At 36.3% G+C, this 22,275-nt stretch overlaps 2 protein-coding genes across 4 annotated transcripts in view; one reads left to right on the top strand and one right to left on the bottom strand.

The window, feature by feature from the left end:
* LOC127876904 (high affinity cAMP-specific and IBMX-insensitive 3',5'-cyclic phosphodiesterase 8B-like) overlaps positions 1–22,275 on the bottom strand; it is a 406,208-nt gene that overhangs the window by 76,289 nt on the left and 307,644 nt on the right. The gene's annotated exons all lie outside the window — the stretch shown is intronic.
* Positions 1–22,275, top strand: part of LOC127876905 (high affinity cAMP-specific and IBMX-insensitive 3',5'-cyclic phosphodiesterase 8B-like) — a 140,868-nt gene that overhangs the window by 32,674 nt on the left and 85,919 nt on the right. For both annotated transcript variants that reach the window (XM_052422412.1, XM_052422411.1), the window contains exons 2-3: positions 8,036–8,092; positions 15,689–15,879. In XM_052422412.1, coding sequence (XP_052278372.1) covers positions 8,054–8,092; positions 15,689–15,879 — 230 coding nt within the window. In that variant the 5' untranslated portion in view covers positions 8,036–8,053. The remainder of the gene's footprint in view (positions 1–8,035; positions 8,093–15,688; positions 15,880–22,275) is intronic.

The following is a 22,275-nucleotide window of genomic DNA, read 5'->3' as shown; positions in this document are numbered from 1 at the left end:
TACAGCATCTGGGTATATTTCAAACAAAAAGAGTAATCGAGGGTCATTGGATGTAGTTTATTTATAATTGTTATCAGTTAAAAGTGTTAGATGTATAACATAACTTATGATCACTCGAATAATATTGCGTTTTACCACAGAATAATTTTAAAATGACAAGGCATTTGCGTGATTTACTTTAATATATTTATACATTTAATTTGAGAAAACATTGTAGCTTAAGGTTAATTGCTCATCATCACCATGTTCTCACACTTTTATAATGATCTTTTAAATTCTGTTTCAAATGCAAAATGTTGTTATAGGTATAAAGATTTATAGTTATGTTGAAAAAGTTCAACTTACTTAAATCATAATTTCCTTGCGATTACATGGAATAATGACATCTGGCTAAAAGGCCGTCCAGGATCAGCCTGTGCATTCCGCTCAGGCTAATCCGGAACGCCACTTTCCACTTCCGATGCAGTTTCGTAGAGAACATACCTTCCTGAAATGAACATTACCATTAAGACGGAAGGTGGCGCCCCGGATTTGCCTTTTCTTACTGCACAGGCTGATCCGGGAAGGCACTTTACGCATAGATTAACGCAGGGTTACCCGGTTATCGCATGGAGCGTCCCATATACATAATAAACATAACAAACATAGAGCATTTTAAAATAGCGTACATCATCTTACACTCAAAGAACAAGTACTTTGAAAATCAGTGTAGCACAACGAAGGGAAAACGTAATTCTAATTAACTTTTTATAGACTTACAGTTTTTTGCGTGGTTAAACGCGAAAATCAGATTTATTAATATAAATAATGCATATCATGTCTGGTTTTGCATCGAATGAACATAGTACGTAGCAATACCTAATATGGCAAAGCCATGGTTTAAAGTATTGCGTATGTCAATCAAGATAGTAAAAAAGATATCTTAAATGCTTTCCGTGTGTCCATCTTTTTCCAACCATTCTAAAACACTTGGTAAAATGCATAGCAATTCCTTATGTGAGTCGAAAAATACAGATGATGAACCTTTAATGTCAACTTCGGTATCCTCTACATCTTCACACTCAAATGAAAGAGATCTGCACGATGCCAACTTGTCTTTAACTGGAACGTTGAGCTTTTTGCCTTTTGGAGTTGTGCGGGTGATGAAAGTTTGCGAACCCCTTACTTCAATCGTTTTCCCCTCATTTTCTAATCTTATGGGAATTATCCCTTTGTGTGACTTTAACTGGTATTTTAGTAATCCAGTTTCGCTCTGAAGGATAAGTTCTCTGTATTTTAAAGTCTGGCACTTGTGGCCTTTAACACAATGCTCCACAATTTCAGAATATTCCTCTGTTGTGTATGTAGGTGCTGTACAATAGAAGCACCTGTATTTCGACAGCGTCTACTTATTCATGGCCCCAGACCCTGTGAAAAGACAGACATGAATATATTCGAAAGAATAAGTACTTTAAAAATATTACATGTAAACATTTCATGCACGCATTCCTTTTTCCAGAATTGCTTGTTTAATCAATTTAATTCAACTTTCTTACCCTTAATTTTTAATTCAACCAATTAAGTCATTTAGGGTCAGGTTAATCGCACTGCGAGCTAACGTTATCGTTGCGTAAAGGGAAGTGCTTCCTATAAGTAGAGCTCAATATAAAGGGAGTTTTCCAATCTCTTTGAAAATTTGTGGCTACGCATTAGTATCGTCTTCATGCGATTCAAACGAGCACCAATGACAAAGGATTTTATGAAGAACAAATGTGTATTTGCCGCTTTAAGACCCCTTGCTCCCCTTATCTAGAGTCCTGCTGTGAAGAGGCCGGTAGGACCTGTAAATAAACTATGATTTGAAAAAAAAAGTTCAATTGAGCACAGTCGTGTTGATCTACATGATCCGTTGTATTTTCAATTCTCTTACTCTCAAGTTACCACTTAAAAACAAGTTGATTATTTAGACAATTATTTTCGGTCGTCAATTGAAATATATTACTTCAGAAATAAGCATTTGAATATTATTTAAAATGTGCACTTATAATATTAATTATATGAATTAACAGTCATACGATTTTTGAAAACGAACATATGGTTATATATTACATGCGTATGTAATTACGCGCTTGACAATTCAAATTTATTCGTACTTCAAAATGTTTGATTAGAAAAGCCATAATATACATAAATGCATTTCAGGTAGAAGATGAAACTCGGTTATCAGAGTGCCCGATTTGTTGAAAGTATCTGTTATCCGAAGTGCCCTATATCGGGAATCAAAGTGTCCGCAACTTCATGCATACCACCTATTAAACATGCTCTATCTTTGTTTATATTTCATTGAATACTATCAAAATTTCAGTATTTGAAGCACAGTGATTACTCTACATGCTGGAATATCAAACAATTTATTGCAATATTTCTAAGTAGTTTTATTTTGTTGAAATGTTTACTGTTCATCCAGTTTATGCTGTTTTCCGACCGAATTTTCTATTTTTTGGGGAAAAAGCTACCATTCTTCCGTGATTTTATTCTTTCCAATAGAAAAGGATACACCATTTATAAACTCGAACATTCGCCTTGTCTAAAACACTAATCTTTATGATATAACTTTAAAAAAAACCTGATGAACTTACCTCTCGCGCGTGACTTTTGTTGTGATCTGGTATCGAAGTGCCATCTGGTATCAAAGTATCCGCATACCCAGCGTGAAAATAACCTAATGGTTTTCTTCTTGTATAAAAATAATTTTAACAAATTAAGACAACATTTGTATTATATTAAACCATTAATTGTGTCATCACATACCTGTCATCAATTAATGCTTTCAATAAAGGCAACTCAACACATTATTTTGGTTCACAATCTAATAGGGTCATGGCCTTGATTTAAGTAACCATTTCTTGTACATGATGTCCAAAAATGGTGAGTATGTGGACTATTCCTGAACATCTCATGAACAGTTATTGAATCCTAAGCGCTAGATATAGGGGTGTCATATAAAGCTTCCTGTTATGTAAAGCACAAGTTTACATGACATCCAGAGTTTTTTCCATAAAATCATTGAGTTGTAGGATGAAGTACCTAATATACATGTATTGCTTACTGGTGATTGTTTCCAACTCTTTACTTATAGCTGTCTCAGGTACAATCAATAAAAAAATGAACATAAGATATTTAATAGTCCTTTTTGAACACTGTTTGCAAAACATAAATGACATCAAAGAATTAATTTTGATCAAAATCAAATAGGTGAAATTAACCTTCTAAGGTATCTGAAAGTTAGACAATAAAGTTGTAATATGATTCCCATTTCTCATTTGGTTTGTCATGATCCACATATAAAAGCCTTTTATGATTACGATCACTACACATGTAAATTGTTTTTATTTTTTTTATAAAATTACTATTTATGTCATCCTACTGTGCTATTAAATGAAAAATGAGAATCGACTCATGGTAATAAAATATTAATATAAAGTTGTTCACCTGTTGAAATGTATACCATATCTTTATGAAAAGCTCAGTATATTGCACTTAACATTTTATCACAATGCAATAAAATTTCTTTTTGTCCAGTGGGGCATGGATTTTTTAAGTCTATGACCAAATCAGATGAAATTGAATCTTTAAACTACCGGTAGATATTTTAATTTAACTTAAAATAATTTGCCTTAAACATTTGAAACAAAACAATTCTATCATGTGGAAAGCAGTCATTTTAATTAGACTTATTCATTTTTCTACAAAAAGTTTGAACTCATCTCAGACTTTTAATATATTTTTTATTCATCAGATCTTAAAAACATTAGACAAATTGTACTTTAGAAAATCGCAAAAAAAAATGAAGCTGCTCTTTTGTGGTAAATAATTAAAGGGCTCACCATGATGTAATGATATGATTATCGGATTGCATAACATTGCTGGCATATTAAAGAAAGACAAAAGAAAATATGTTTATTAACAAGATTTTTTATCTACACACATGCTTAAAGGTTATATTGCTAAAAGATGCATTTTTTTGTCTGGCCTATATTATTATGAGTTTATGTTTCTTCTGTTATGACAACTTTTATTGAATCCCCCAATACTCTTACTATTAAATGTTGGCAACTTGAAGAATGGCAAGACTTAAGGTAATTTGAGATATTTTCAGTTATATTAATACTTTTCCTTATTTGGTTCGCTGGACTTGAAAATTGATGTATTTTTTAGTTACAAATTTATGTTAAAGACACAATAGGAAATTTCGTTTGAATTGTATGGTATGCATTATAAGATTTAAAGATTTTATTTATAAGATATAAAATGAAGCATACAGTAATGTAACACTGTGTATATAAATACACCAAATTAATAAATCTAAAATATAAATATGTATTTGTTAAGTTAATATTTAGAAGAAAAAAAAAATCTTTTGTTCAAAGTTCTAAAAGTTGGGTATATTGTTTGTCACATAATAATCCTAAAAACCTTTGATTTGTTAATCACCCTGTTGGCAAGTTGCTTCATACAGCTGGTGTGTGACAGGAGTGCAAACAATATTTCCGCTACAGTGTTGACCACACTTTCATCCCACCAATTCACAGTAGGATTGTGTCTGCTACTAGTTCTGAGTGCTTTCATTACTGTTTCTATGTTTCTCAGGTTTAATTCAAGACTCGTTCTAGTCTGTTAGGATAAGATAGTCCGTACTTTTGCCTAGTTTTCTATGATACATTGTATTAAATCTGCTTTAAATTGTGCATGTGGTGAGTAAATATAATGCATGGATTTTTGTTTTTACATGTTAAAGTTTGGATTTAAATTAAGTTTTCAACATGGACTTAGCTACTTATTATGTCTGTTATAATGTTATAAAGTACTTTTGAATACTTAATTGTCACTTCATGTCAGTTGTTTATTTACACTGTAACATTTGAGCTGGGCTCCTGGTGATGTAATTGGCCCAACTTCCCGCCCAGCTCTACAGTTTGTCATCTTTTACCAAACATATCAGCCTATATTGTTTCCTCATGAAAATTTATGAACAAACTAGCTCCTTGTATTTTTATATTAATTTAAACTGATTATGCAATTTTTAACCTTTGTGTGACGTAATTTCTGTTACAAAACACACCAGTTTTAGCCAGACTTTCTGGTTTTTGGAATAACACTTCTTAAGTGGTTGTTGTTTCTTAACATTAAAAAATCAGAAGAAAAGTTTGATAAGTAAGCATCAAACATTAAATTAAAAACATAATTTTGATTATTGTGTGTTTGTCATGCATTATTAGAAACTTCAATAGGAACAAAATAAATTTGTGTGGCAAAATTCGAAAAATCTAGTGCATGTGGTTTAAATTAAATTTATATTGGATGGAAGAACAAGAAATGGAAGTAATTGTACGTTGCATTCCCTTCTCGAAAAAGTGCACTAAATGCGCATTTAATGAGCATTAAATGCACATTAAATGCGCATTTAATGCGCATGTTATTGGCACCTTATTTTTTGCTTAACAAGTGCATTTTATTCTGTTAAAAAAACACTTTTTACTAGTGTGTTTATACATTAAAGTGTATTTTTTTTCCACGAAATAATACACTTAAGTGTGTTTATTATGATAGTAAGTGCGCTTAAGTTTATTTTTAAGTGCATTTATACACTTGAGTGTATTTTAAGACATACAAATAATGCACTTCATGGTCAAAGTAAATTTTTTAAAGCGCATTAATACAGTCTTGAGTGCATTTCCAGTCATTTAAATAATACACATTACAGAATTAAAAGCGAATTTTTTAAGCGCATTAATACACTTGAGTGCATTTCCAGTCATACAAATAATACACTTATCAGTAACTAAAGTAATCTTTCAAGTGCATCAATTGTATTTGATTTGTTTTAAGCATCGGATTAAAGTCGTTGAGGTAAGCGTGTAATTAATATAATTTTGATAGATGATTCCTTTTGAAGCTTAAAAAGTGTACCTTAAATTCTTTATTGGACAGCACACAAAAATTGTGTCCAAAAATGTAGATACAATTTTTTTTTTAAATACAGGTGTCTGAATATGTAGATACATTTTTTTTTTTTTAAATACAGGTGTCTGAATATTTAGAGACATGTATGTTATGTTTGTTTGTCAATTATTAATTTGAAATGGAAAACAATAACTCACAGTGCAATAATTGCATTGTGTTGTGCTCTTATTTCTCTGCTATGAAATAAATACATTTCATCTTTGCAATCACTTACCTAAAATTATACATAAAAAGCAACAAAAAAATATGTTGCTTTCTTTATATTCAATATCATTTCAAACGCTGTTGGAAGCACCGATTCATTGTTTATTAGCAGTTACCCAATAACACAAGTGTAATGGTCCATTGCCCCCAGGCATTGACCTACCAGGTTTTACTACTTTAAATCAGGTTGTTAGAACACATATGATCAAGGAGTCACTAGATAAACCAAAACAAGGTAGGGCTGTAAAATTGACTGTCTGAGTTTTCAATTATGGACAAAAATCCTTTTGTCTGAAAATTTATTAGTACAATTGTATTAAAATTAACTAGTTTTTTGCTAAAAAAGGGGATGTTAAAATTTAGTGTCTGAAATCTTTGAATAATTATGGTATCTATTAATGTACAATTGCAGTTGTAATTGATTATTTTATCTATTAATGTATTGTTTCCAATGGTTTAATAATCATTATTTTAAATTTTTGTGTACTTTTTGCTGAATTTTTGTATCAATGTTGGCTCAAAGTGAGTGTGTACATCATTTTGTTTATTTGATGTAGTTGGTTAAAAAAAAAATTAAGTAAATAAAAATGGCCTTGGGCAGATTTGATTATATTTGCGCGCTGATACGAATAACAGTCTTTTACGACGAATGTTATGATATTTATAATATCGCATTATTTGTTGTTGAAATAAAGACGCAAAAACATTGATTTACAAGTTTTATCAGCAAACTAAATAAATTATTCCTTTAAGCATAGTTTGCAACTTGTGGGTTCAATGTTGCTTTTGCTATTGGTCTATGAAGCTTGTGATGTGGAGTGTATATGGCAGATGTAAAGATTTAAAGGCGATATCATATTTCCGTTTCCCAAGTTATGACATTAATAATGGTGTCGGTCTGAGTACACTGTGTGACATATTGTTCTTATTGCAAGACATTAACATGTATACTGAATTACGGTAGAACATAATATTGTGCGGTAAAAATATTACATTATATATATTATAGTCAATCGCCTTGTCAATCAGTTTTTACTTGGATAAGAAAGTTATCAGATTATTTATTGGTCAGATCACTTAAAAAAGCACATCCCACATATATATCCAACCAATATTCAGTATTTCATCCCACATTTATATGTAACCAATATTCAGTCTTTCATCCCACTTGCCATATGAAAGCCAAACGAGACTAACATTGAGCCTCTCAATAATTCAGTTCTCTACACCAATTCAGTTGAAAGCTGACATGGCTGATGAGCTCTTACACAAGCATGGCTTATCAGTGTGTTCTAAGTTTCAGGGCATCTAGTCCTTCTTGCATTTATTGCCTGGAATATCTTATGAGCATAGATTGCTTCATGAAGTTATGAATTTTCAAAATGGAGTACCAGCTTTCCTACCATGTTTTATAACTCAGGTCCTTTGCCTTAAATAAATACAGACGTTCTTCCAATAGAAGTTTTCTTCTGCTGTTGCAGCTAAATTTTGATTTTGGTTATATTTAAGCATGCAAATTCCATACTTGATTTTTGTATTGCAGTACATTTCAAAACTATTATGTTAGGCTAATAAAGACATGTTGATTCATACTTTTACAAAATACAATGGTAATGTAATAACAAGGATTAATATTTTATGTAACTGAAAAACATATCTCAGGGAAAGCGGACACACTTCATGTGTGGAAATTTAAGTGTTGTCCCATATTAGCCTGTGTGCTGAGTCTGGTTGGTTTCACATTACCTTATGAATGTTTTATGAATGTATTCAATTTCGTTTTCATACTGAATTTGGTTATCATGTCAGTTGTTTTGTTTCTTTTCAGAGTTCAGACAGTGAGGTAATGCTAGGGCCAATGAAGATGAAACAGAAGTGCATGTCTGTAAGTATGAAAACTATTGCATTGCATTTTTATTGCGCTGACATGCTTTATGAAAAGGGGATTTAATGCATGTGCGTTAAGTGAAGTCCCTGATTAGGTTGTGCAGTCTGCACAGGCTTATCAGGGACAACACTTCGCTTTTATAATATTTTATGTTTAAAGAATTTAAGTCTCTTCTTAACAAAAATCCAGTTTAGGCAGAAAGTGTTGTCCCTGATTAACATGTGCAGATTGCACAGGCTAATCTGGGATGACACTTTACCAATATGCATTAAACCCCCTTTTCACAGGGAACAGCCCAATTGTATAATAAGCTCATACTCAGCCACTATTGTGAACTTAGTGACAATATTCATGGACATAGTATCTTGACCAAGTTATTCATCCAGATAGGCTGAAGCACTTCTTGAATTAGCCTAATTTGCCAATTTAACCCATTTATGCCTAGTGGACTCTCCCATCCTTCTAAATTGGATCAATTTATATACAAAATTAGCGATGTCTAGTTTATTTATTTCTATATTTTCAGTGCCTTCCCCAGTAATTTGTTCAGGTGCCCCGGGGGTAGGTTCGGGAGGGGTGTCCCCTCCCGACATTGATTTTTTTAAAATTTAACGTGTCAATTCACGTTCTGTGGTGCGTTATAACTCAAAGAAAAACAGCGTCAAAAGACGTCATTTGGTGCGCAATGACTCTTCAAAAAAAATCCCCCAGTTATTTAAAAATATTTTTTTTTTTTATTGTTTAATTGTTTTAAAACTTTTCCGCACATATAGTAAAATCCCGACTTGAACGATTCCCCAATACATCCGTTTCAACCCGACTCTATTACTGTATACTTACTATTTTTCAAGTTTCTATTTATTACTCAAATATCCCGTTTATTCCGTTTTTATCAATCTCTTTCTGGTAAATATTTACGATAAAAGCTTTCAGTTATTTCTTTAACACAAACCTTGCCATTTTTTAAGTGACTATTTATAGATTTGATGAAATATTGCCTCTGAATATGCGTCAATCCCCTGACCTGTTGTGTGCTTGTTAAAACGCTCAATACACGCCATTTGTATGCAATAGACGCGACGTTGTACATGCTGCCTAATTTTCGCGCTCTTTTTAATTGAGAAAAAGATTCGACACAAAATAAATTTGGACTGCTAATTTGAAGCAAAAATATTTAACGTTGCGGTAACATTTACATTCGGAAGTGTGTTTCGAATTAAAAACGCGTTAACATCTACTTAGGGTAATGGGTTTCGGATTACAAATTTAATTATTCCCATTTGAGATTCCAACAAATATTAACCGTTGCGTTATAAATTCAACGATAATTTGTTTACACAATTTACGAGTCGAATAAATGTTTTGACGGAATCATGCATGAAATTCACGTTGTCCACGAGGATCACGGCCGGTTGCCATCATCAGTCTTCTAACTATCGATTATCGGACGAAACATTTACAAGTGTGCGTAATTAATTCAACGAAAATTTGTTAAAGCGCATTACGTGTCGAATAAATGTCAGAAAAACGAGGTGAATCAGTTCTATAAAGGGACATGTTGAAATATACATGTACTGGAATTAAATAAATTGTTATCACATAATTGTAACCGCTATAATAATTAATTGTTTACCACTTGCAATTAATTTCTCGTATTAATTATGAGTCATAGGTAACACTTGTTTACAGTAAAAAGGTGTGATGATGATGCCGGAAACCGTTTTTAATGTTCTGTACTATACTAATTACCGGTTTTATATTACTCAAATGGTACAACTACTTGCTAATCATTCATCAATTTAAATGACCGTGTAATGTGGCTAGAATAATCGATACGCGCGTCATGCTATTCTCTTATCAGTGGATTATCCATTACCCCATGTGGTGTTTATGGCGATTACTTGTGAAAGTAGGTACCGAGTGCTCTTTTAAAACAGGGAATATTGATACACTGATAGGGAAACCTTGATTTTTTTGGACAATCTCCACTTTCTTTTTCTGAAGAATACACTGATCGGAAAATTTCAAGCGCCCCGGGGACTCTGATTTCGAAATTTAAGCGCCCCGGGAAGGGGCGCTTAAATGGCCTGGGGAAGACCCTGATTTTGAATATTTCTTACAGAAATTCCTTTAAGCACACAGCGCAGACCCTGATGAGACACCGCATCATGCGGCGTTTCATCTGGGTCTACGCTGTTTGCCAAGGCCTTCTTTCTAGACGCTAGGCATAAATGGGTTAATGTTGTCTGCTCTCTAATTGGTGGTTTTCTGTCAATATCTTTTGTTTGTGTAGACCAATCTTGATGACACTGTTGATACAGGGAGCTTGAATGGAGAGCTAGCTGTTGGGGCCAATCAGTGAAGGTCAATGATTTAAAACTTTAAAAAACAGTTTTCTCTTTTTGAATGGTTGGGTGAAGGTAAAGCTCACTGTCACTAAAAATTAGGGCTGTAAAGATACATTTGAATATTCTAATGACTCGAATACGGCTGTGGACCAATCGTATTGGTTATTCGCCACCTCCCGAACCGAATATTGACGAATACAAACAACGTGGTTTCGAGTTTGAAACTTTAATCATCTTATCTTACCTTACAAATGAAGGTTCATACAATAAACCCCTATCTTTAAATGTTCTTCTCCTTATTCCGGCATTTTTTATCATGTTTACCCCACCCACTATGTTACACAGTGAGATTATCAACAAAAATGGCGGGCACCGATTGAATATTTAGGACATCGAATTGAAAAATCTTTCGATGGTTCTTTAATGTTTATTTAGGTAAATATGAGTGATTTGATGCTCAAACATACACACAAAGGATTAGCAGATGGAATTAATTTTTTGTTTATCTTTACAACAATGATTGTGCAACTTAACAACAAACATGGAGCCTAGCAAAGGGAATGCTAGCGATATCGTTGACCCGCATGCAAATGGGTACTGTCACTCGTGTGTCAACTGTTGACGTTTAATTGTTCTACTCAAGGATTTTATTGGTACTAGTCATGTTTTCTCAAAAGTTTAAAAACTGTTTTCAAAGTTTAAGCAGTTCTAGTCAGTGTTTTGTTATTTCAAAGTGTCATATTTCATATTTTTAGTATGCAATTATGCTCAATTAATCAAATTGACAAATATTCATAGTTTCATACTATATAATGTCAGGTCAAGTTGTCAGTATTACTTTTGTTCATTGAAATTTTTATATGCGAATAAATATTCGTATTCGCCACCCTGTATTCGTGATACATATCGTATTTGTCACCTAGTGTATTCGTTACAGCCCTACTAAATATAGGAAACAGTTTGCCCTAAATAACTAAAGTTTTAACCGATGGTGTTACAATGTATGTGTGTGTATGAAGGTAGCTTACTGGCAGACCTAGCAATGAAGGTAGCTTACCGGCAGACCTAGCAATGAAGGTAGCTTACCGGCAGACCTAGCAATGAAGGTAGCTTACCGGCAGACCTAGCAATGAAGGTAGCTTACCGGCAGACCTAGCAATGAAGGTAGCTTACCATCAGACCTAGCAATGAAGGTAGCTTACCGGCAGACCTAGCAATGAAGGTAGCTTACCAGCAGACCTAGCAATGAAGGTAGCTTACCGGCAGACCTAGCAATGAAGGTAGCTTACCGGCAGACCTAGCAATGAAGGTAGCTTACCATCAGACCTAGCAATGAAGGTAGCTTACCATCAGACCTAGCAATGAAGGTAGCTTACCATCAGACCTAGCAATGAAGGTAGCTTACCGGCAGACCTAGCAATGAAGGTAGCTTACCATCAGACCTAGCAATGAAGGTAGCTTACCGACAGACCTAGCAATGAAGGTAGCTTACCGGCAGACCTAGCAATGAAGGTAGCTTACCATCAGACCTAGCAATGAAGGTAGCTTACCATCAGACCTAGCAATGAAGGTAGCTTACCATCAGACCTAGCAATGAAGGTAGCTTACCATCAGACCTAGCAATGAAGGTAGCTTACCGGCAGACCTAGCAATGAAGGTAGCTTACCGGCAGACCTAGCAATGAAGGTAGCTTACTGGCAGACCTAGCAATGAAGGTAGCTTACTGGCAGACCTAGCAATGAAGGTAGCTTACTGGCAGACCTAGCAATGAAGGTAGCTTACCATCAGACCTAGCAATGAAGGTAGCTTACCATCAGACCTAGCAATGAAGGTAGCTTACCGGCAGACCTAGCAATGAAGGTAGCTTACCATCAGACCTAGCAATGAAGGTAGCTTACCGGCAGACCTAGCAATGAAGGAAGCTTACCGGCAGACCTAGCAATGAAGGTTAAGCTTACCGGCAGACCAAGCAATGAAGGTAGCTTACCGGCAGACCTAGCAATGAAGGTAGCTTACCATCAGACCTAGCAATGAAGGTAGCTTACCGGCAGACCTAGCAATGAAGGTAGCTTACCATCAGACCTAGCAATGAAGGTAGCTTACCATCAGACCTAGCAATGAAGGTAGCTTACCGGAAGACCTAGCAATGAAGGAAGCTTACCATCAGACCTAGCAATGAAGGTAGCTTACCATCAGACCTAGCAATGAAGGTAGCTTACCATCAGACCTAGCAATGAAGGTAGCTTACCGGCAGACCTAGCAATGAAGTTAGCTTACCAGCAGACCTAGCAATGAAGGTAGCTTACCATCAGACCTAGCAATGAAGGTAGCATACCATCAGACCTAGCAATGAAGGTAGCTTACTGGCAGACCTAGCAATGAAGGTAGCTTACCATCAGACCTAGCAATGAAGGTAGCTTACCATCAGACCTAGCAATGAAGGTAGCTTACCATCAGACCTAGCAATGAAGGTAGCTTACCGGCAGACCTAGCAATGAAGGTAGCTTACCGACAGACCTAGCAATGAAGGTAGCTTACCGGCAGACCTATCAATGAAGGTAGCTTACCGGCAGACCTAGAAATGAAGGTAGTTTACCATCAGACCTAGCAATGAAGGTAGCTAACCAGCAGACCTAGCAAAGAAGGTAGCTTACCATCAGACCTAGCAATGAAGGTAGCTTACCGGCAGACCTAGCAATGAAGGTAGCTTACCTGCAGACCTAGCAATGAAGGTAGCTTACTGGCAGACCTAGCAATGAAGGTAGCTTACCGGCAGACCTAGCAATGAAGGTAGCTTACCGGCAGACCTAGCAATGAAGGTAGCTTACCATCAGACCTAGCAATGAAGGTAGCTTACCATCAGACCTAGCAATGAAGGTAGCTTACCATCAGACCTAGCAATGAAGGTAGCTTACCATCAGACCTAGCAATGAAGGTATCTTACCATCAGACCTAGCAATGAAGGTAGCTTACCGGCAGACCTAGCAATGAAGATAGCTTACCGGCAGACCTAGCAATGAAGGTAGCTTACCATCAGACCTAGCAATGAAGGTAGCTTACCATCAGACCTAGCAATGAAGGTAGCTTACCGGCAGACCTAGCAATGAAGGTAGCTTACCGGCAGACCTAGCAATGAAGGTAGCTTACCGGCAGACCTAGCAATGAAGGTAGCTTACCGGCAGACCTAGCAATGAAGGTAGTTTTCCGGCAGACCTATCAATGAAGGTAGCTTACTGGCAGACCTAGCAATGAAGGTAGCTTACCGGCAGACCTAGCAATGAAGGTAGCTTTCCGGCAGACCTAGCAATGAAGGTAGCTTACCATCAGACCTAGCAATGAAGGTAGCTTACCATCAGACCTAGCAATGAAGGTAGCTAACCGGCAGACCTAGCGATGAAGGTAGCTTACCATCAGACCTAGCAATGAAGGTAGCTTACCAGCAGACCTAGCAATGAAGGTAGCTTACCATCAGACCTAGCAATGAAGGTAGCTTACTGGCAGACCTAGCAATGAAGGTAGCTTACCGGCAGACCTAGCAATGAAGGAAGCTTACCATCAGACCTAGCAATGAAGGTAGCTTACCATCAGACCTAGCAATGAAAGAAGCTTACCATCAGACCTAGCAATGAAGGAAGCTTACCATCAGACCTTGCAATGAAGGTAGCTTACCATCAGACCTAGCAATAAAGGTAGCTTACCATCAGACCTAGCAATGAAGGTAGCTTACCGGCATACCTAGCAATGAAGGTAGCTTACCATCAGACCTAGCAATGAAGGTAGCTTACCATCAGACCTAGCAATGAAGGTAGCTTACCGGCAGACCTAGCAATAAAGGTAGCTTACTGGCAGACCTAGCAATGAAGGTAGCTTACCGGCAGACCTAGCAATGAAGGAAGCTTACCGGCAGACCTAGCAATGAAGGTAGCTTACCGGCAGACCTAGCAATGAAGGTAGCTTACCGGCAGACCTAGCAATGAAGGTAGCTTACCGGCAGACCTAGCAATGAAGGTAGCTTACCGGCAGACCTAGCAATGAAGGTAGCTTACCGGCAGACCTAGCAATGAAGGTAGCTTACCGGCAGACCTAGCAATGAAGGTAGCTGACCGGCAGACCTAGCAATGAAGGTAGCTTACCGTCAGACCTAGCAATGAAGGTAGCTTACCGGCAGACCTAGCAATGAAGGTAGCTTACCGGCAGACCTAGCAATGAAGGTAGCTTACCGGCAGACCTAGCAATTGAGGCCAGTCAGGTTAAGGTCAAGGTCACTGCTGCTTAAAATGTCATATAGTTTCTGCTCAATGACTGCCTCAGTCTTGATGGAAGTACTTCATTTAAATTGTGTTTGTCGTTTGCTTTATTTAAACAATTCATGGGATTCATTTCAGGCCTGTTGGATAAAGGTCAAGGTGGCTGCTGTTTAAAATTGAAAACCTGTTAGTAGTCATGAACTTATGATTAGATGGAGGTTTAATGATAAAGTTTTGGGTAAAAATAGTTTGCTTGCAGACCTAAGAAGAGATTGTACATCAATTATTGTCCCCTATGGGGTTTCACAGTAGGGGACTTATGGTTTGCACTCTGTGTATCTTTCAGTCTGTCTGTCAGTCCGTCAGTCTGTCACACTTTTCCGGATCCTGCGATAACTTTAAAAGTTCTTCATATTCTTTCATGAAACTTGAAACATGGGTAGATGGCAATATGGACATTATGCACGTCATTTCATTTTGTTCGTACATCAAAAATTCTGGATGCTATGGCAACAAATATATAAAAAAACAATCTGACAATGGTGGAGCCAGTAGGGGACATATATTGCTTGGCAATAGTGTTGTTTAAATTAAATTAGATAAATAGGCTAATTGTTAAAGAGCTGGGTTCATGGCATGTCCATGTTTTTATTAGCTAGGCTGTTTTCAGAGAAAACCTTAGGAATTGTCATAGGCAACTTGTCGTCCGCCATCAGCCGTCTGCCGGCGTCGTGCTAAAACCTTTACATTGGCTCTAAAATCAAAGTGCTTCCACCTACAACTTTGAAACTTCATATGTGGATGCACCTTGATGATTTCTGCATGCCACACCCATTTTGGGGTCACTAGGTCAAAGGTCAAGGTCACTGTGACCTCTTAAAAAAAATAAATTACAAGCTTTCATTTATTAAAAAATGCACTCGCAGCCGAGCGTTGGCACCCGTTATGCAGTGTTCTTGTTTTCTGTACCATCATTTCTATGCTCTATTTTATTTCAGATCCTCCTTGTGTTTGCCCAGGAGGACTACCAGAGCGATGGGTTCTGGTGGGCGGCTGAGAAGGGGGGCTATAAGTGTAACATCAGCCGTGACCCGGAAAGTGCGCTAGAGACCTACCAGGCAAAGAACCACGATGTTGTCATCATCGACCACAGAAGCAACAAATCGTTTGATGCTGAAGCTCTGTGCAGGTAATACAAAATTACAAATATGTATGGAGGATAGAGTTTTTAACTCAATTTAATGATCTTGTGATGTAATACAGGTAGAACGGTTTAATACTCAGCCCTCGATGTACATGTACCAGTGCTAGAGTAACCAGGCAATGTTATAAAAGAATCTTTTCTTTCCAGAGAAAAAGCAATTGGTTGCTTGAATTAAAAAAAATCAACATAAGGAAAAAGTTTGTTAACACTATTTAAGTCTTTTTTGGTCCTACTATGAAGAAACTTGCTCCAAACATTTGGTACATATGTAGCATAATATCTCAGCCCAGTTTGAAAAATCATTTTGGTCTATTGAACAACTTTGCCGCCATGTTCCTGTGGGACCAGGGGATCACCATAGAGCCTTTACCATTCTTGTTTAACAATATGACTATACAATAAATGTTTACAGTGACCTTTTGATTTTAAAAATGGTCATTGTAGCAGGATTTGTTTACGTCATTATATATACCTGTTTTCTACACAAGTAGAACTACAATTATATCATGTTCTTTGCCAAAGATTACTACAAATTTGTAAGTCCAACTTAAGTGATATAATGCCAGTTGAAAACATGATGTCTGCCATTACAATTGAACTTTCTATTTTTAAAAAGGCAATTACAAGACTTCAAGTCTGGATGAATATATTATTATACTATATTATCATATTAAAAAATTAAAAACACAGTTACTTTAACATGTAGTTTTAAAACTTTAAATACACGATTTAGCCAGTGTAAAGAATGGCAGGGGGGGGGGGGGGGGGGGGGGGGGGCTGAACATGGGAAGAGCAATCTGTTTTGTGAAAATTGTTGTATTGGAATGTTGTACAAGTCAGTGACTTAATTGTGCTGTTTGCACTGAAGTAATTTATATTAACTCTTTCCCATTCAAAGGCAAATGGAAAACTACCATGTGCAAACAGCATAAAACCAGAACAGCCTGTGAGTAACTCGCAATCTGTTCAGGTTGTATGCTGTTTGGTGCTCATTAGTATCCAATGGTTGGAAATGAAGCCTTTAAATCTTGAATCTAATAAGAAAGGTCTTCAATTGAATATAATTTTCTAAGGGACTGCACATCGGTCAAAATACATATCTAAGTGGAAAAGGGTTAAAGCAACCATTCAGCATTACATGTATATCCCACATGGTGTGACTTTATTAAGTGTTGGATGTTATTACCAAGTAATACTGTATCTTACTCTTACCATAAATCTGTAGCCAATAAAAACATATTTGATGTGTCTGTATTAACAAGAATTTTGACAAATGAAATAGGGGCTAAAGAGGGTGTGATATATTTTAAAAGGGTAGACATAGGAAATGGAAGAACGGCCAAATTATAAGAAAAAGAAGTTCCTATTTTCATCACTTGGGCGGACACGCATATTGAATCATGACATTAAAAAATGTGAGAGGTTTCAATTTTTTTATTAAAATATTTATCCAGGAATGATGATATTTTCTAATTTTGTAAGAGAACGTAAAAACTTAACACGAATTCTGGTGAATTGTAGAGTGGTTACATTGCTATAATTTCTCGCAGAAATATTTCAGTGATTTCATTTGAGTTGTTGCCACATATTGATTCCCCCGCACTCTTTAATTGCATTCCAACAAGATCAAGCTGAATAATTCTAAACACATTCTGTTGGGTCCATATATAGGAAGATAAATTTCCAATTTCCAGCGCTATTAACTGTTGGCGTGTAGATTAAACTGTACAGTATTTAGATGTGAAAATCAACACCTCTCGAGGATGCTTTCTTGGTCAGTTAATAGGCAATCTTCCAGCACTATTAGGATTTATGTCAGCTTTTGTTTGCACTAAAAGATCCTAAATAATTGACAAATCTTGGTCATGCACTTTAAGTTGCTGGCACACGTGGTAGAAAATGTTATATTTGTTTACTGTTAATATTTTCCAATAGTCACAATTATGAATCGTCCTAGAGCTAGACCACTGTATTTAAAGAAATTATGCATAATGATTACCTTTGCTGGGTTCTACAAGCACTTTAAATCTGCTGATTTAAAGGAAAATTATGGATTAGAGTTGAGATTTGTCAAGTTGGTTTGTATACTTGAACATTTGGCCATGTAAATTAAACTGTTGTTAACCCTTTCAGTGCGGGAACCGAGTTTTAAAGGCCTTTGCAAACAGTTTGGATCCAGATGAGACGCCACAAAACGTGGCGTCTCATCTGGATCCAAACTGTTTGCTATTCTGATAGTATTCTTTGAGAAAAAAATGAAGAAAATGCTTATTTTACAAATTCAGCAGACGACATTTTAGCAGACGACAAATTTCCCAGCATGCAAAGGGTTAAGTCAGGTACCAGGTTCAGTTAATCTGGTTTACCATGTGCCCATACTTATTTCCGTAATTTAGAACAGTTGCTCAACTCAGACGACTAGTCCTCACACAAGTTATTTGGTGGCCACGAGTAACATACACTCAATCCTCAGATTTGTAGTCAGTGAGGTCTTTATTTCCTTTTCAGGAGGGGCTTTATATATGCTCAAAAGATAAGGCCCTTTCCCCAAAAAGAATTTCTTTAATAAAATGATGCATTTTTAGCTTGACTATTATATATGAAATATATATAGTGGAGCTATCCTACTCACCCCGGCGTCGGCGTCTGCGTTAGCGTTAGTGTACAAATGTTAAAGTTTTCGTACTACCCCAAATATTTTCTTTGTCCCTTGACATATTGCTTTCATATTTTGCATACTTGTTTACCAACATGACCCCAACCTATAAACAAGAGCAGGCAACTCTATCAAGCATTTTGTCTTAATTATGGCCCCTTTTCCACTTAGAATATGCAGCAAATGTTAAAGTTTTCGTACTACCCCATTTATTTTCATCGTCCCTTGACATATTGCTTTTATATTTTGCATACTTGTTTACCAACATCACCCCAACCTATAAACAAGAGCAGACAACTCTATCAAGCATTTTGTCATAATTATTGCCCCTTTTATACTTAGAATATGCATATTATTGATCAAACTATGTTAAAGTTTGCGTACTATCCCAAATATTTCCTATTTTACACTTAGATAATTGAACATTTTGCTTAAATTGCCATAACTTCTTTATTTATGATCACATTTTATTATTACTTTGACAAAACAACACTTACCTGAATGCCACAATGGATTCCACCCAAACAATACCCAACGCCCCTACCCAGAATCCCTTCCCCTTTTAAAACATCATCTAAAAAATTACCCCACCCCACATTATACCCCCCTCTCACCCCTCACCCCCCGTACCCCCCAACCCCCCCCCCCCCCCCCAATTTTTATTTTTTTTAAACATCATCTAATAAATTACCACACCCCACATTATACCCACTCTCACCCCACCCCACCCCCCTACCCCCCCCCCCCCACCCACCCCATATTTTTTTTAAACATCATCTAATAAATTACCACACCCCACATTATACCCCCCTCTCATCCCCCCCCCCCCCCCCCTACCCCTCCCTCCAACAATTTTTTATTTTTTTCCTTTTTTATTTTTGAAAGATCGTCTAATTAATTATTGATTATGTACAATTTCCCCATGATGGCTTATGGAATAGTCGAGCGCGCTTTCCTCTGACAGCTCTTGTTTCCTATATTTCAAGATAGTCTTACATAAGGTACTTTCCTTTCTCAGTTTTGTCTATACATTTTAACCCAAATTGTAGGCCAATTTTGCAAGCCTTTTCCCCAAATAAAAACTCCCAGTGCTCTCCAAACTTGAGTACAGATGGCTAGCAGGGGTCCAGATAAGGATTTAGTCTAACGGGTATTTTACCCCCCTAATATTATTGTTTAAGGGTATTTACTCCTTTGGTCAGAAGTTGTATCTAGACAATATTTAGGTCAAGTTTGAATATGGGTCATGCCGGGTCAAAAACTAGGTCACAGGGATACTTTAACCTTTTCAAGCATTTAGCATGGTGTCCGCTCTCTAATTGAAGTAGTTTTCATCCGATCTTCACCAAATTTGATCAGAAGTTGTGTCTAGACAATATCAACATGTAGGTCAAGTTCAAATATGGGTTATGCCAGGTTAAAAACTAGGTCACAAGGTCACTTAGTGCATTTCAAGCATTTAGCATGGTGTCCGCTCTCTATTTGAAGTAGTTTTCATCAGATCTTCACCAACTTTGGTCAGAAGTTGTGTCTAGATGATATGTAGGTCAAGTTCAAATATGGGTCATGGTAAAGTTATCAAGTTGTCCAAAGCCTTAAAACGGGCGTATCTTGTGACAGTTTGGCACTCTTGTTTGCAGATACAATATAAACAAAGGGAATGGTTTTAAACTGTGTTATAAAAGAACAAAGATGCTTACCACTGACAGCCGACTGAGTTTATCTCCTTGCCAGTCTTTTCAATTATTATCTACTTAATCAGCAACATCAATTTTCCGGAAAGAGAATCAATATTGCTGACTTTCACATTCAACAAAGATTAATCAGTATTATTTCATCATCGTGACATCACTAGTTTTGATACTTTAATATTCTTAACCCATTTACTATAGCGCTGATTTAACAGAAGTGCATAATGCTGTGTCAAATTAAAACTTATTTAAGTCACACTAATATGATAGGATTAACTCTTATGGTCACTTTTGTTGCAAAAAATCCTGTGTCAAGGCCATTTTTGGGTGGGGGAACACTGTCTCTGACCGCGGAGCTCTTGTTATCTTTAAGCCAGATGGGCACTACACTAGATGGGTCATATGATCCCACAGGGACCTGGAATATGTTCATGGCAATCAGCAGGACAAGAATCTCTTCTTTGAGAGAGCTTCTAAACTTCCGTCTGTTTGTCCTAAAACTCCTTTCACAATCCACACTGGTAATAACCATACACAAGCCTATCTTGCACAGCTTGGCAAACTCGAGTAAACATGTGAATGTGGATAACTCTATTGCAGAATGCTTTTGTTGACAGATCTTTTTATCAACCCATTATCATCCCATTCAATCTTGGCCATTCATCAAGCAACTTGTTTTTGTCTAGTAACTTTTTATTTTTCTCTTCTTCAATGCCAGTTTAAAATCTCCTCTAACAACAGTGACCTTATCTTCACCATACAACTCACTCAAAGTCTGAGCAAGGCAGCTACACTCTCACTTGATTTGGAACTGTTGACTTTTTGTGGATTTACCCAATAACCTATCTACATGAGATTCTTTGTCACTGAACTGAAAAGACTGTTCATGAAGCCTTTTACTCAGGATTCCTAGTTCTTCATGAATGTCCAACATGAAAGCTACCATAAGTACAGTTTTGTAGTTGGTGAAATATTTAAGCAGGCCATTCAAAAACTGCATTGCCTTTGGCAGTAAAAGCTAGACGAAGTAGCACAGACTGAGTTGTAACTGAAGCACACAGCTTCATCTGCATTTTGCAGCACCAGCCATCTTATGCTGTGAGGTTCCTTTAATGTTATCTCTGGTTCAGCAAGTACTTTTTCATTTGTTTTAACTTACTCATCATTTGCTAAGGAAACAATTTTTGAAGTGTCCAGATGTTGTCTGATCAGTTATGCAACTAGGCAGGCAACAATAGCATTGACCTTTTGATCCATTAATTCAACATTTCCTAAGAATTGATAATAATAGACTTATCTAGGAAAAGCATGAGTTTAGAAAAACCCACTTATCACCCCGGTACAAACAACACTGGTACATTATATCAACCAATGATAGCTTACTTTAAATCATAACGGTTGATACAGTGTGTGATTTTGAAAGGATTATAAATGGGTCAGCTTTATTTGTACCAGCAGATTAGTCGGTTTTTCCAAAAAGTAGTTTTTTCTGGGATACATGTATTGCCACCCCATTTTTCACATATCTTATGCATATAGATAGATGTTTCTTTACAGTGATGTCTGTACTTTCATCAATCATTATTGCGTAAAACTCTGGTTTTTAAATGGCTGCAACAGTTTCTCTCCTAAAAATACTGCAGATACAATTCTGAATGTCTGTAATTGTATTCCAACTCAAGTTTTGATACAAAATTCTACAACCATTCTTTTTCTGATACTCAAGCAAGCTGTGTATTTTTACAGAAGGGAGCTCTTCAATAGCAGCACAATACACTGTCCGAAATAATTTCACATCTGCAACATCTACTGTAACCTCGGGTTCCTTTTCATGTTCTGAGTTGTCAGAACATTCCTTGACTGCATTTGCCAGTTCTTTCTCTGATGCTCATTGGACTTAATCTTTCTATCAATAATATTCCTTTGAATGTTTGCAAAACCTTCATTTGCCTCGATACTTTTAACGTTTTATCAGTAAACATTCTACAGGTCAGTCTTATTTATGGGCTTTCCTTATTAATGATTAATTGATTT

Source organism: Dreissena polymorpha, chromosome 4 (genome assembly GCF_020536995.1).
Source record: "Dreissena polymorpha isolate Duluth1 chromosome 4, UMN_Dpol_1.0, whole genome shotgun sequence".
NCBI classification, from domain to species: Eukaryota; Metazoa; Mollusca; class Bivalvia; order Myida; family Dreissenidae; genus Dreissena; species Dreissena polymorpha.
This window is presented reverse-complemented; position numbering and strand designations above follow the sequence as displayed.